This window comes from Delphinapterus leucas, chromosome 18 (genome assembly GCF_059928025.1).
Source record: "Delphinapterus leucas isolate spDelLeu-1000000601 "Yukka" chromosome 18, BTC_Dleu_Yukka2, whole genome shotgun sequence".
Taxonomy (NCBI): domain Eukaryota; kingdom Metazoa; phylum Chordata; class Mammalia; order Artiodactyla; family Monodontidae; genus Delphinapterus; species Delphinapterus leucas.
In genome coordinates, this window is record NC_143146.1 from 71463058 (window position 1) to 71477273 (window position 14216).

At 47.7% G+C, this 14216-nt stretch overlaps 1 protein-coding gene across 1 annotated transcript in view; it reads right to left on the reverse strand.

Moving 5' to 3' along the window:
- LOC115803175 (uncharacterized) overlaps positions 1-14216 on the reverse strand; it is a 123133-nt gene that overhangs the window by 48016 nt on the left and 60901 nt on the right. The window contains 6 exon segments of the mRNA XM_089899294.1: positions 1262-1453; positions 3229-3307; positions 3310-3445; positions 3447-3469; positions 12783-12797; positions 12800-12851. Coding sequence (XP_089755420.1) covers positions 1262-1453; positions 3229-3307; positions 3310-3445; positions 3447-3469; positions 12783-12797; positions 12800-12851 — 497 coding nt within the window.

Here is a 14216-nt window from a genome sequence, read left to right on the forward strand (position 1 = left end):
AAGCACAAGTTTTTATTTTTGAGAAAGTCCAACTCATTTTTTTCCCCCTTTAGTCTCCTGTGCTTTTGATATCATATCTAAGAAATCATTGCCTAGTCCAAAGTCATGAAGATTTACTCCTATGTTTTCTTCTAAGAGTTTTGTAGATGTAGCTCTTTTTACATTGAGGTCTATGATCCATTTTGAGTTAACCTTTTTATATAGTGTGAAGCAAGATATTCAAGTCCAAAGTCAAGGTGTGGATAAGTTTGGTTCCTTCAGAGGCCTCTCTCCTTGGCTTGCAGATAACCACCTTTTTGCTGTGTTTTTGCACGGTTGCCTCTCAGTCTAAGTGTCCTGACTTCCTCTTCTTGTAAGGACACCAGTCATATTGGATTAGGGCCCACCAGTATGACCTCATTTAACCTTCAGTACTTCTTTATAGGCGCTATCTCTAAATACAGTCACATTCTAAGGTACTGGGGGTTAAGACTTCAACATAGGAGTTTTGAAGGGACACGATTCAGCCCTTAACACCTATCAATCCTTTCTTATGTGAGTGGTGAGTGAGCTGTTTTATGCATCTGTACAAAGCAGTGAATCTGATCTCCTTCCCAAGGTTCCAGCATTCCTCTGACTCATGCTGCTCTAAATCCCCACCCTCTGGCCCTGTGACAGTCCAGAAAAGAAGGTGGATGAGTCATGAAAATGTGTCATATTCACGGGGAAAGCATATGAGATGATGGATGAAATAAATCAGTGAGGTTTTTTGTTTTTGTTTTTTTATATGAAAAATAGTGTATTCCAAAGATAACAGAGTGACTGAGTTTTAGAGGTAGACAGGACCCTCGCTAGAAAAAGAGGTGTGAAGGCAAACAAAATGAAGGTGGTAATGTCGCTACCTCTGCCAGGGTCAGAAAGGTTTAAATTCTAAGCTTTATAGACAACGTTTCAGAAAGGACCCACTCGCCCTAGTGTGTTACAAGATAAGGTGATAACCTCTAGTGGCAAGGGACTGTCTCTCCCTGTGTCCCCATTCTGTCCCCAGATCCCCTTCTCCATCCCCCAACCTGCACTCTCCAAAGACAAAGGGAGTCTTTGGACAGAACGCAAGCAGGGGCCTTCAAGGCAATAATGTTAACTCTTCCCAACAAAACACCAGGTATAGAAAGTTCTCTAAGAGGCTGCCCTTCCACTGCCTACATATTCTCCTTTTCCAAAGCGAATCCACAAAAGTAAATAACACTTGAGTATCTGCTAATCCAGAGGCCCCAAAGGCTACAGAGAGGGGAAAGAAAACATGAAGGGAACAGCTTCTCTGTCTGAAACCACATTGGATAACACATCAGAACATAAGAGGACAGAGACCTTAATAGTGTTGTCAGTGGGCATGGAAAATATTTTGTTATCCTCAGCAGACACATAGATGTAGATCACTGGAGCTGTGTGGCTTTTCAGCATACCTGTTGGCTTTCTAGAATGCAAAAAGAACAGATGAACACCAAGCAGTTCTATCTGCGATTTCTGAATAAAAATGCAAGACTAAACTTGTCCCAGACTTGGCAGCTCTATTCAGCCTGAGGAGGGTTATGTCTCCCTCTGAAACGACACAAGTATCTATCTTGTGTGATAAAAGGTCTGAAGCAGACAGTACCCAGTTATAGCAACACAACTCCGTGTGAGATGAAGCCCTGGGCTTGGTTTCTCCCGTGGCTGACAATATCACTATAAAAGGAATAAACACGGAAGAGCGCAGAGTGGGGTTGGAACAGATTCCACTCAGGTTGTTGCTTTATGCAGTATTCAGATCTGGCGTGAATGTCTTTTTAATAAGAGTTTATTTTAAGGAGCTCTGAGGGATCACAGTGCCCCGAGGGGCTCAGGGCTGGGTATGTAGTGGGCGGGTGAGGAGGTAGGGAGAAGGGAAGCAGGCTGAGGTCGAGGGGGAGAGAACAATGTCTTTTTATAACCAAGTCACTGGAAAGTAAGCAAATTGTTCTCAGTCTCCAGACACATGGGAGTCTAAGGTAATAGAAGTGAGTAGAAAAATCATGTTTCTTTCTTTCTTATTAGGCATCCGACATTGTGCTGAGTGCTCTACACGGAACATCTCATTTGCTGTCTTTATATTAGTCCAGGAGTGGGTATTCTTGTTATTGCCTTTATAGAGGAGGGCATGGCGGCTGCAGTCCTTGCTCAGGATCACTCAGCTAGAAAGGGACAGCGGCGGGACCAGATCCCACGTGCTTCACTGCCACGCAGCACTGCCCCAAGGCTGAGAGGGACAAGGGTCACCTTGCAGTTCCTAAGTGATGGCTGTACAGAGGCTCAGCAAGAAAGCTTGGCTTTCCCTAGATGACTGGTTCTTATCCCAAATCCCACTATCCACTCTCCATTTCCCCCTCTCCTTCCTTCTCCAACACTTATCAACAGAAATAACGAGGCTTTTAGAAGCCAGGTTGCGTTTGAAACCTGTCTGCCACTACTTCCAAAAAAGTTACTTAACTCCTCTGAGCTTCAGGTTCTTCCTTGGTAAATGGAGTTGATGTAAGGATTAGAGAGAATGGATATGGTGCATAATGCCCGGTACAAAGTAGGTGCTCAATAAAATGACAGTTACTGTTATTTCCAAGAAAGCATTACTGAGGCTTGCTCTGGAGGGGCACATGTGAGAGGCAGGGGCCCAATTCTAAGGAGGAGGATGACTACACATTGAGGGGGTGATGGCAACAGTTTGCTACCCTGCTATCTCAATTCCAGGCTTTCCAGAACAATCCCTGTTTTCTTAGGTCAGTTCTGCTACACCTCAGGGGTGGTAGAGTCCTTAATTCAGTTGGGGTTAAACAACTCCAGTGGAGAAGTGAGTGTAAGCTTAGGGCCATCTGAGTGAGGTGCACAGAAAGGACATTCACTATACATCACAATCCCTAATCGCCCTCTGCAACTGATCATCGTTCATTGTAGGGAAGATAGCAGTCTGATCAAAGAAAATCCTTCCGATCGTGAGTGGATGATGGCTCCACACAATCTCTTCGTCCTTGCAAAGTATTTGCGTTTTAAGTGAGTTCCTTATTAACCCCAAAGAATGACTGTAACAGCCGCAAGCAGAAGTTTTCCAGGCTCTGTGTGTCTGGGAGATCAATTTTGGACAGGGGTTCTTAAGTTATTCTAAAGGGGAATTAGTGATCCCCAGTCCTGCTCTCCTGTACTTACTAGGTCAAGGGCACCATTGGTTGGAGAAAGACTTACCCAGGCAGATAAGGATCCTAGACTCTAATTATTCGATCCATTCCTCCCATCAGCAGCAAGCTCTTTCCTTTACAGAAAATACCTTGACTCCTTTATAGATGAGAAAAACTGTTTGATCACATTCTGCTCGCCTTTGGGGCAAACCGAGGAATGCTTGGCCTTTTCTTGCTTTGACATCTTTTCTAACGTCCTTTATCTCTTTCATCTTTCGCTTGGCAGTTTGTTGTTCCCATAGTGCATCCTAAAAATATTCACAGAAAAACAAAATACAGTTTCTTAACATGATCAGTCAATTTTCTGACAAGTTACTAATTTTTAAAGGTCTCAGGCTCACTTTCAGTGACGACTAGTGCTTTCTTCTTTTTCAACCCCAGGTGTTAAACTATAGATAGTCTGAAGAATGAAAATGATGTTGTAGGAAAAGCAAGGTTTTTCCCAGATCTATACTGCGTGCCAGGCACTGGGCCAGAGCCTGTCCACACACAATCTTGTTTGAATCTCACAGAAACTCAGTGGGGCAAGCACCTTTACCGGTACCTTGTAGGTAAGAAAACTTACACCTGGAGAGGTTAAAAACAGTAGGGCCAAGGAGCACCGTCTGCCTCCTAAATCAGGGCCTGTCTGTCTTCATCGGCCAACCAGCCAATTTCATCCTACAATTATTTTGACAGATATTTTTAGTCAAATGACTTTTGGGCTTCTGAATCTATTGAACAGTGGAGTCAAAATTGTAGCATCATACAGAAGCATCACACACAAACGATCAAGGGCCTTCCTGTAGGTTTTAGATGTTGGTCTTGAGACAGGTTGGGACCTGGGACCCTTTACTGGAGTGCTTGCACTTAGATAAAAGTCTCCTCCCGAAAAAAAATACAAAGTAACTGTAAGGGACTAAAAATAACTACGTGGGTGCCCAGCTGGGGCAGTCGTGAACAATAAGATACAAAAAGGCCATCAACTGACATTTCTGAGGTGGGGAGAGCAGAGCAGGGTATGCGCATGCTCCCTGCACACAGCACCACCAACGGGGTGGGCAGACCACCTAAGTCACCACTGTGGGCCTGACCCACTGGTCTCTGACCCTACCCCACCCCCATTTAAGGAACCCCCCCCCCCCCGCTTCGGGAAGCGAGCAAGGGCACCTGTTACTTCTTTTCGCTCCCTTCCTGCAGTCCCAATACAGCCTTGCCTGAATTCCTCATTGGGCCTCTTACAAATATCTATTGATTAAAGAGTCCAAGAACCCGAGCTGGTAACAGTGTCACCCGAAGATGAGCATACCCTTTACCAGCGCATCTCCCGTCCACTCGTCTGGCTTTCCCCCTCCGACCTCAGCCTTGAAGGTGCCTAAAGGACCTCGGAGGACGAAGGTGGAAGAACATTTGTCTTCACCCCCTCTCCGTCCCTCTGCCCCCAAATAAGAATCCTCTTCCGTCGTTTGTGACTTCGGCAACTGGCCGAAGGATCGTTGGTTTGGTCTGTGTCTTGTGCCTGTTGTCACAAATTATAAGCGCAACTCTTTTCCGGGACTCAGGGAGAGGAGTGTGGTACTCAGAAAAGTTCAGACAAAGCAGGTGGAGGCTTCACCTCCCGAGGGTGGAGGTACTGCCACCCAGCGGACCCAGGTGAGGTAGGACTGAGGTAGGCCTGCGGATTTTCCCGGAGAAGTGGAAATCTCTAGCTTTCACTGGAAACCGCCAGAATTGTACGTGTTGGTACCCAGCTTCAGAACACGCTTTACACCTGTCTGTGGCTGCTGGGCCCGTGACTGCCTCTCAGGGCCTCTGGTTTAGGGTGTGTTGGGAGGATTGGGCAGGTGTGTGGGGTGGGGGAACGAGCCCTCATCTTTCCCCTTGTGAGCTTTTCTTCAGAGTCACGTGGCTGTTCTCCCTTCCATGAATTCCAACAGAGAAGCAGAGTCATTTCCGAGCGACTGGGGTCTGTGACTTCCGCGTTATTTGGGGCTGTCCCCCGAGACCGGAGCCACCCCTGGCCGGTTTATGGACAGTGAGTTGAGGGGGGGACCCTGCTCTCCATGGCTCCTCCCCACAGGGGCCAAGGGCTGGGTGGGGTAGTGGCTCTGGCCCTGTCCTTCCTTCCCCCTTTAGCGTGCAGCGGAAAGGTAAACAGCCTTGAATTTGCAGCTCTTTCATCTGCCGGGCAGAGGGGAGAGGAGGGCAAGTGCTGAGTGTAGATAATTACTTCACATGGCAACACGAGCCTTTGTATCTGGGTGGGCACTCGAAATGTCAAAGCAATGCAGGAAACCCTTCACAAACACCAGTTTGACACTTTCACCCCTCTTGTTATGAGCAGAGATCTGAAACGTCTAAGCAGGTGTGTCACTTTATTTTTATTTTTTTAAGCGAAGGGAGAGCAGCCAGTTCATTTGCATGATCTCTGGCAGTTCTTTACCAACGGAGCCAGACAGAGATACATGTTTAAGTGGTTGTCATGGAAACCAGAGCGCAGTGCTCTCCCCCAAGGTCTGAAAGACTGGATGATGAAAAGTTTAAGCAATCACCATGGAAACCTAGAGCCGATTCAAGGCGGGTTCAGATCCCAGGACACTATCTAGCCGCCAGGTCTTCAGGCTCTGGGGTCCTTCCTGGTGGAGGGTGAATTCTGAGAAGCCACTGCAGCTTCAGGGCTGACCCAGAGGCCACAGTCGTGGGCTCAGAGCATCCCGGGGGTTAGCACTGAGGTGAGGGTGCCCCCCCCAAAGCTCAGACCTGTACTCTTCCTGTTCCGAGATGCCATTCGGGCCTCTCCTGCTTACCTCTCCCTATATTTCGTTCCCTCCACTCCATCCACTTCCTCAGTGTGGCAGGAGCCCACAGATCTGCTGTCACAAACTGGGACCCTGCTCAGGTCTGCAGGAGAGAGGACGTTCGAGGCCCAGCCTGGTCTATGACCTTGACCAAGACATGTCCCCTTTCATGTTGATGAATAACCAAAGTAAGCAAGAAAGTCCTGCCTTCCATCACTGCAAGTAAACAAATGCACTTGAAAGCACTTCCTATGCCGCAGAGCCTCTCTGTGCCATTCTTGGTCTCTTCTGTTACGGTTTTTCCCTCTTGCTGGAGATGATCCTGTTTGGGAATAGCTGGCTGATCTGAGGCTGAGTTTTGAAGTCCAGGAGTATGTAAAGGGGGGTCCCTAAGGGGCTGTGGAAGGGGACCGACCAGAAGTGGAGACTGGAACTAATTTGCACGGGGTTGTGGGATGGGGTGAGCCATCTACCTTTTCTCCTGACAGGGTTATGGTCTCTAGTGACCACTCAGGGCTGGGGGTGCTGGGGCTATAGCATATGGTGGAGTGGATGAGTGTGTGGGGCGGCATGTGAGGGAACACAATACATACCTGACTGAGCATGACACAGGTGTAGGACGCTGTGGGGATGTGTCGGGGGAGGGCGGACGGGGAGACAGGAGGAGAAGGGCACAGGAGGAAACGCTTGGAGAGCTTGTCATTACAGAATCTCAGCTCTCCTGGTGTGAAATGCTTCAGAGCACTACTTTGATTTGTTATGAATTCTGACTTCATAAAGGAACCCACTCCATAAATGTTTATCGAGCACCTGTTTACGTGCCATGTGCTATTCTAAGTGTGTGGGACAAAACAGTGAACAAAACAGATAAAACCCCTGCTTTCAAGGGGCTTGCCTTCCGATGAGGGAAGGCGGATCACCAACAACAAACAGAATAGACGAATTAGATATTATATTAGAAGGGGATTAGGTGCATGGATTTAAACAAGGGCGGAGCACGGTAAGAAAAATAGGGACTGCCAAGGGCAGGGGCTGGGCTGTTCCAATATATAATAAAGTGGACAAGGGAGACTCACTGAGAAATGACATTTGAACAAAGACTTCAAGGGGCTGAGGGAGTGAGCGACGCAGACATTTGCAGGGAAAACCTTCCAGGAACAGGGACGAAGCAGTGAAAAAATCCTAAATATATTCAAGGAAACTGTGTGACTGGCACAGAGAGAAGGAAGGAAGGAAGGAAGGAAGTGGGGGACAAGTCAGAGACGTGAGGGTCGGGCTGACACAAAGGGCCCTGGAGGATTTGGACAGATCTGACTTTTCGTTTTACAGCATATCTCTGGTTGATGCGTAGAGAATAGAGTACAGGGGCAGGATGGAAGCAGGGAGAGCAGCGAGGCTCTTGCAGTGATCCAGGGAAGGGACCATAGTGGTTCTCACTCGATGGTAGCAGTGGGGCTGGGAAGAAGAGGCCAGATTCTGGGTGTATTACAAAGGCAGGGCCAACAGGTCAGAACAGGTTGCAAGAAAGAGGAGTCTAGGGTGACTACTGGATTCTGGGGAGAGCAACTGGAAGGATGGACTTAGAGCCAGCTGAGACGGGCAAGACGGTGTGAAGGAGAAGATCTGGATTCAGGTTTGGGTTTCATTTTGATGTCTGTGAGATACCCAAGTTGGAGAAGTCCTTTAGGGATAGATCCAAGGCAGCTGGAAATACCAGACTGAAGTTCAGGGAGGGGGCCAGACTGGAGATGTGCATTTGGGAATTGACAGCATCATCAAGCGAGTGACGCAGATGTGGAAGAGAAGAGGACCAAGGACTGAGCTCTGGGGGCTCCAGCATTACGTCATGGACATCACGCCATGCAGACGAGCAAGTGAGGGCCTCAGAAAAGGAGCAACAAGCGGGATGAAAGGGAAACCAAGAGTGGCTGGAGTCCTCAAGCCAAGAGAGAGAAGTACGGGAAGGAAGCCAAGTGACCTGCGGCTTCAAGTGTTAAGAGAGCAAGTGGGATGAGGGTCGGTCACTGATTTAGCCACACGAGGGGCACTGGTGGCCCTGACAGGAGGGATGTTGGTGGCATGGCAGGGACAAAACCGGGTTCGAGTGTGTTTTAGACAGGCTGGGAGGGCAGGCATAGGGAAGGGCAAGTAGAGGCAACTCTTCCAGGAGTTTTGCTCCAAAGGCACCCCCATATTCTCATCTTGGTACGATGCCGGACACATCATAAGCACCCAACACAGAGAAGCTATCAGCACAGTGATGATGACTGGGGGTTGGGGTGGAGTGATTCTTCCTACAGTAGCGTTATCTAGGTCTCTAGAGAAACTTCACAGTGGCTCAGAGCTGTCAGCAGCTGTCGCGTCCCGGGCTTTCTGTGATGTGAGAAGGAGGGGGTGGACAGGGGCCTTACAGCAGAATGAGGATCTGTGAATTTGAGCTGGACAGACCCTTGTGTCCAACTTCCATATTGAACTGGAGAGGAAACAGGCCTGAGGTCACCGCTCTGAGAGTGGCAGAGCCAGGGCTAGAACCCAGAGACCCTCCTTCCGGATTCATTGATTTTTGTTCTGTCACAACAAGCGCTGAATTCTGAGCGTCTTCAGTCTCTGAATGCTGACTTTCAGTTTCTTAGGATTCCTATCCATTACCGTTCTAGAAAACCACAATTCCCTAGTTCCAGGAAAGTCTAATGAAAATTCCCAAGAAACTGCATACTCACAGCACATCCCTTTCTAACATTTTGGTGATTTAAATGTCAGTGAATCAGAAATTGATAAAGGAAGCTTTCTTTGAAAGATAAATGTGAGTTCCAAAGCTATGAATCAGAGGTGGACGGGGCCTCTGTCAGATTCCTGTCAAGAAAGAAGCAAGGTAGTGTTTCACAGGTGGCTGAGACCTTGGACACGACTCATTACTGATTTTCCATGATGTTCAGTGGCCACTGAAACAAGATTCTAAAGGAAAGGAGGGAAAAAACCCTAAGATTTCAGCTTTCCCAAAGCTCAGAAATGCTCGGGCGCAGCTCAGCTGAAAGGCTTCATAAAAGAAATGGCTGTCGTGACGTGGGTGGCCGACTTCTGAGTTGCTGAAGATGGTGTTAAATATCTTATTCATTACAAATGCGCTGTTTGGTGAAATCAGGCCCTTAAAATCCAAGAGTGGGGCTGGGGATGGAGCTGGGAGGAAGAGTGAGAAAAGGTGAGGGCAGTTAGGAGGGCCAAGAGAAAAAGGTAAAGGTCATCCCAGCAAGTGAAATACCTGGAGAAGATCTCGTGTAGGAAGAGACCCAAGTCATAACTACCCTCTGGGTAATGAACACACAAGCCCTGTCTTCCCAGCCTTCCACTCCTCCTGTCTTCTGGGCCGGGCTGGGTAGTGGACATGCGTGTCTGTATCTGGCCTCCTCACTTGTTCTTTTCTCAGGCTGCTGCTGCTTCTGCTACCACCCAGATGTGCAGGGACCCCACCCAGAGATCACAAAGAAAATCGAAGCAGACTCTACCGGCTACAACTTTCTCACCACCCTAGGGTGAATGATGATGGTTCAGAGGTTTATTCTGCTCAAGGGTCAGAATCTCCTTTTGAAATGAGGCTGGCCCCAAACAGGCCCCAGGGCCTGTGGGATAGGGCTTTACCAAGCCAAGTCTAGGGTATGGCAGGTAGAATACAGGCGTTGGGTCAGAAAAACTGGAGTCAAGTCCCAGTTCCACTTCTTCCAGCTAAGTGACCTGATGGGCAAACTTCGCTAGACTTAACACGTCCTCACCTGTAAAATGGGAGTGCACCCATGCATACCTCACCTGCTACCATGAAGATCAAATAATAAATATATGTGAGTGGTTCTCGACCGTGGCTGCAAATTAAAGTCACTGGGAAATGTCTAAAAGATACAAATACCTGGACCGCACCCCTTGAACAGTACTTTTAACCTTGGCCACATACTACAATCCCTGGGAGAGCTTTTAAAAGCCCTAATGCCCAGGCTTTATCCCAGACCAATTAAGTCAGAATCTCTGAGGGCAAGACCCAGGTAGTGATCAGATTTTATAAAGTCCCCCAGAAGATCCCTAAGGGCAGCCACGGCTCAGAACCACTGATAAATGTGAAAATGCTTTATAAATTAGTACGTGCCAAACACATGTAAGGAATCGTCACCAGTGTCAACTTGCAAATTAAATATGATCGTGGTGATGTTGAATTATTGGATGGGCCTTTTCAGCATGCTCTCAAGAGCTTCACAAAATAAGGATGAAGTTTAATAAAGTAAGTGTGAAGAATTAAGAAGATCTTCAAGTGGCAAGTTATTACAAAACAGTGATAAAAATAGACTATTAAAAAGTCTACAAATAACAAATGCTGGAGAGGGTGTGGAGAAGAGGGAGCCCTCCTGCACTGTTGGGGGGAACGTAAGTTAGTACAGCCACTGTGGAGAACAGTATGGAGGTTCCTCAGAAAACTAAAAATAGAACTACCATATGATCCAGCAATCCCACTCCTGGGCACATATCTGGACAAAACTATAATTTGAAAAGATACAGGCACCCCTATGTTCATAACAGCACTATTAAAATAGCCAAGACATGGAAACAACCTAAATGTCCACTGACGAATGATTGGATAAAGAAGGTCTGGTGTGTATATATATACACACACACACACACACATACACAATGGAATACTACTCAGCCATAAAAAAGAATGAAATAATGCCATTTGCAGCAACATGCATGCAACTAGAGATTATCATACTAAGTGGAGTAAGTCAGAAAGAGAAAGACAAATACCATATGATATCACTCATATGTGAAATCTAAAATATGACACAAATGAACCTATCTACAAAACAGAAACAGACTCAGACAGAGAGAACAGACTTGTGGTTGCCAAGATGGAGGGGGTTGGGGGAGGGATGGAGTGGGAGATTGGGTTTAGCAGATGTAAGCTATTATATATAGAATGGATAAACAACAAGGTCCTAAACCATAACAGAAAAGAATATAAAAAAGAATGTATATGTACGTACAACTGAATCACTTTGCTGTACAGCAGAAATTAACACAACTTTGTAAATCAACTATACTTCAATTAAAAAAACTTAATTAAAAAACTAGACTAATATAGAAAAGATAGGGAAATAAATTAGCAAAAAAATAGTATTATCGTGATTAAAGAATGCCCCTCGGACTTGACATGGACACAAGCCACCCTCAGCTCTTTTCAAAGGCAGACAGATTCAGTAGTTCCAGAGGTGGCTGAGACTTTGCATTTCTGACACACTCCTAAGTGATGCCTTCATTGTGGGTCTAGGGATTACAAGCACAGGCTTTGGAGGCAGACCTGGGTTCAAGCTCCTGGCTTTCCATTTCCAAGTTGCGTGGCTCAGGGCAGTAGCCATTCTTCATTTTTTGTAATCAGTAATCCCCCTCTTCCTGTTCCCACTTCTGGAAAGCACCCCTTCCCGTACACTAATCACGTGGTTTGAATGGGCACTGCCAGGTTTTTTTTGCCCCTGCCCTTCCTCCATCAGGTGGATCATTATGGTCCCAAAGATGGGCCAAACTGGCCAATGAGAACCTTCCCAGGGGTGGTTGGACTGGGGCGCTGGAGTATCAGCCAGACTCTGTTGGTGGCGAGGCCGTGCGAGGCTGGGTTCGTTGCCATCTTGGGGGGACACCAAGCTGCTTTCCTGTCCTTCTCGTGTTATATAAGACATCCAAAATATTGTCTTTTTGCTTATGTCAATTTGAGTTTGGGTTTCTTTCAATACAGGAAAAAAAAAAAAAAAAAAAGCCCTGAACAATACCTGAGGACAAGTTACTTTGTGCTTTAGTTTACTCCCCTGTGAGATGGGGCTAGTAGTGCAATCTAATCGTAAGGCAATTATGGAGATTAAATAAAAGAATACATGGAAGGAGCTTAGTGCAGTGCCTGGCACTAGGTGTTCCAGTTAGAATGCCCCTGGGTCAGTCAGAGGTTGCATCTACTTCAGACCATGAGCTGGTGACCAGGGAATGATCCAATGTAAAGAGATTGGTTCCCGGTTCTAATCTGAATCACCGACCCCTTGGAGTTCATCCAGTGCCAGGATGTACAGCTTCTGTCTGGTCCAGACAAAATGACTCACGTGTGAAGGGCACAGACTTGTCACATTCCCTGCTCCAAAGACCCAAGACCTGCTTGGTCAAGTCCGCGCCCAGACTGCTGTGCATTTGGGGCTGTAAAAGGGCAGGCTGAACTGGGACCTGGGTTCTCCTGTCTCAATTCACTTGATCCAAGTCCAGCTTCCAGAAAATCCAAACGTCTTCAGTTTCTGGGTCTTCCTGCTGCCATCGCCGACAGTTGTTACATCCAGCATGCCTTTTGAAGTCTTAAAAAATTCCCAAATCCCACTTTATACAAAGGCCCGAAGACCACTGTTTTATGTCGATATCACTGTATGTTTAATATCTATCATGTGGCACATTAGGGCTGCTCAGATGGTACAGCCTGAGATCGCTTGAAGTGGACTTTGCTCTTATTTCAACTCAACAAATATTGATCGAGCTCTCGGCCTGGGCGAAGCCTGTGATAGGCCTGTCCTCCCTCCCTCCGCCTCCCCTTCAGCCTAAAGTGCAGCTTATAGAACTCAGCAGTGGGAGGATGTCCCATTTTGAGCTGCACTGGGAATTATTACCAAAGCGTGGGATGCCTGTTGCAATGCAGAAATTCTAAAGGTGGGAGACAGCCAAGGACCTGACACACAAAGAGAGAACATGGCAAACTTAAGAGGAGCTTAAGCAGCACCTATGACTAGAGCAGGGGCTCATGCGTGGAGCTTGAAATGACGGCTTTGATCGAATCGTAGTAGTTCAGCTAGAAATGAAGAAAAAAAAAAAAGCTAATTAACACACAGCAGGTCAAGTAAGAGTTTGTAACAATATTCAAGGCGTTCTTTGGACACACATTTCAAGAGGGAGAAAGGAGCCCCCTGTTCACAGGACAGGTGCGTCTTTGCGAAACCACATTTGTGTGGGCGGCGTGGTGGGTACGGAGCACGGGGGGGCTTGCTTCCCTTTACACCAACTCCAGGCTGATACCAGAACCAGCAACTCCTGGGTGTCCTGTCTGATAGACCGTGAGGAAGTTTCTACTACCTCGTTTGGATATTTCTGAGAAAATCAGAATGCTGCCTGCATAGCCACAGAGGTTTCACAGAGAAAACAGTGTATACTTCACTGTAAATCAGATTGCAGTTGGAAGCCATGCTGAGTGTGGTACCGGGAAGGGTAATGGCCTCTTTTCCCCTGGCTTTGGAAATGGTGCGCCGGGCTCTGAAGCAGACGTGCTGGGATTGGGGAAGCAGAGCTTTTGTCAGGACCCTGTGTGGGGTTCAGGGCCGGTCTTGGGGGCAAGGAAGCAGACTGCGTGGAATTTGAGGAGTTCTCTCAGGCCTCCTTCTCCCCCTGCAGAAGCCCTTAGTAAGAATATGAGGATGGAGGACGGAGGACTCCCCTGGCGGTCCAGTGGTTAAGACTCTGGTGCTTCCACTGCAGGGGGCGCCGGTTCGATCCCTGGTCAGAGAATTAAGATCCCCTAAGATCCTACATGCCCCGTGGCGAGGCCAAAAAAGAGGATGGAAAAATGGGATAAAGCCACAGCAGTGCTGAAAGAGCACCATGTTAGTTACAAAGGGTGATTCCTTCTCATTTAGACCTTCCAGGCATTGTGCTTAGTTCAGAGGCGGAGACGAAGATAGCCCTAACCCTTATGGAGTGCAGAAACCACAGACCCGAGGCTCCAGAGGAGGGAGGGTGGGTTCCTGGAGCTGGGTGTGGCACAGGGACCAAGAGTCAGTGGCCAGAGCAACCCACTGAGCCCAGAACGGTCCTCTGCCTTTTCTCCATGGGAACAGGCTCCCCAGAGGCAGCTCACAAGGCTGACCTCTCGGGAAGGCCCTGAACATACCCTCTGAGGTGCAGGGCGCGAAGGAAGGACAGGAGCCCCTGGGGAATTCTACCCAACAGACGGTTCTTCTCTGCTGGGCGCCGTTTCTGTAGGGCCCATGCCGGCTTTGTTTTCTCCTCCCTCCACCCCTCCATGTGTGGTCACCCCTTGGTCAGCACTGGCTCTGGATCTCAGTATTGTTCCTTCCACTTTCCAAGGCACAGAGGACTGAAAAAAGCAAGAGAAGACGGGCTGGCCGAGAAAGCAGGGTCTGGGGACTGGTAATTCCGTGGG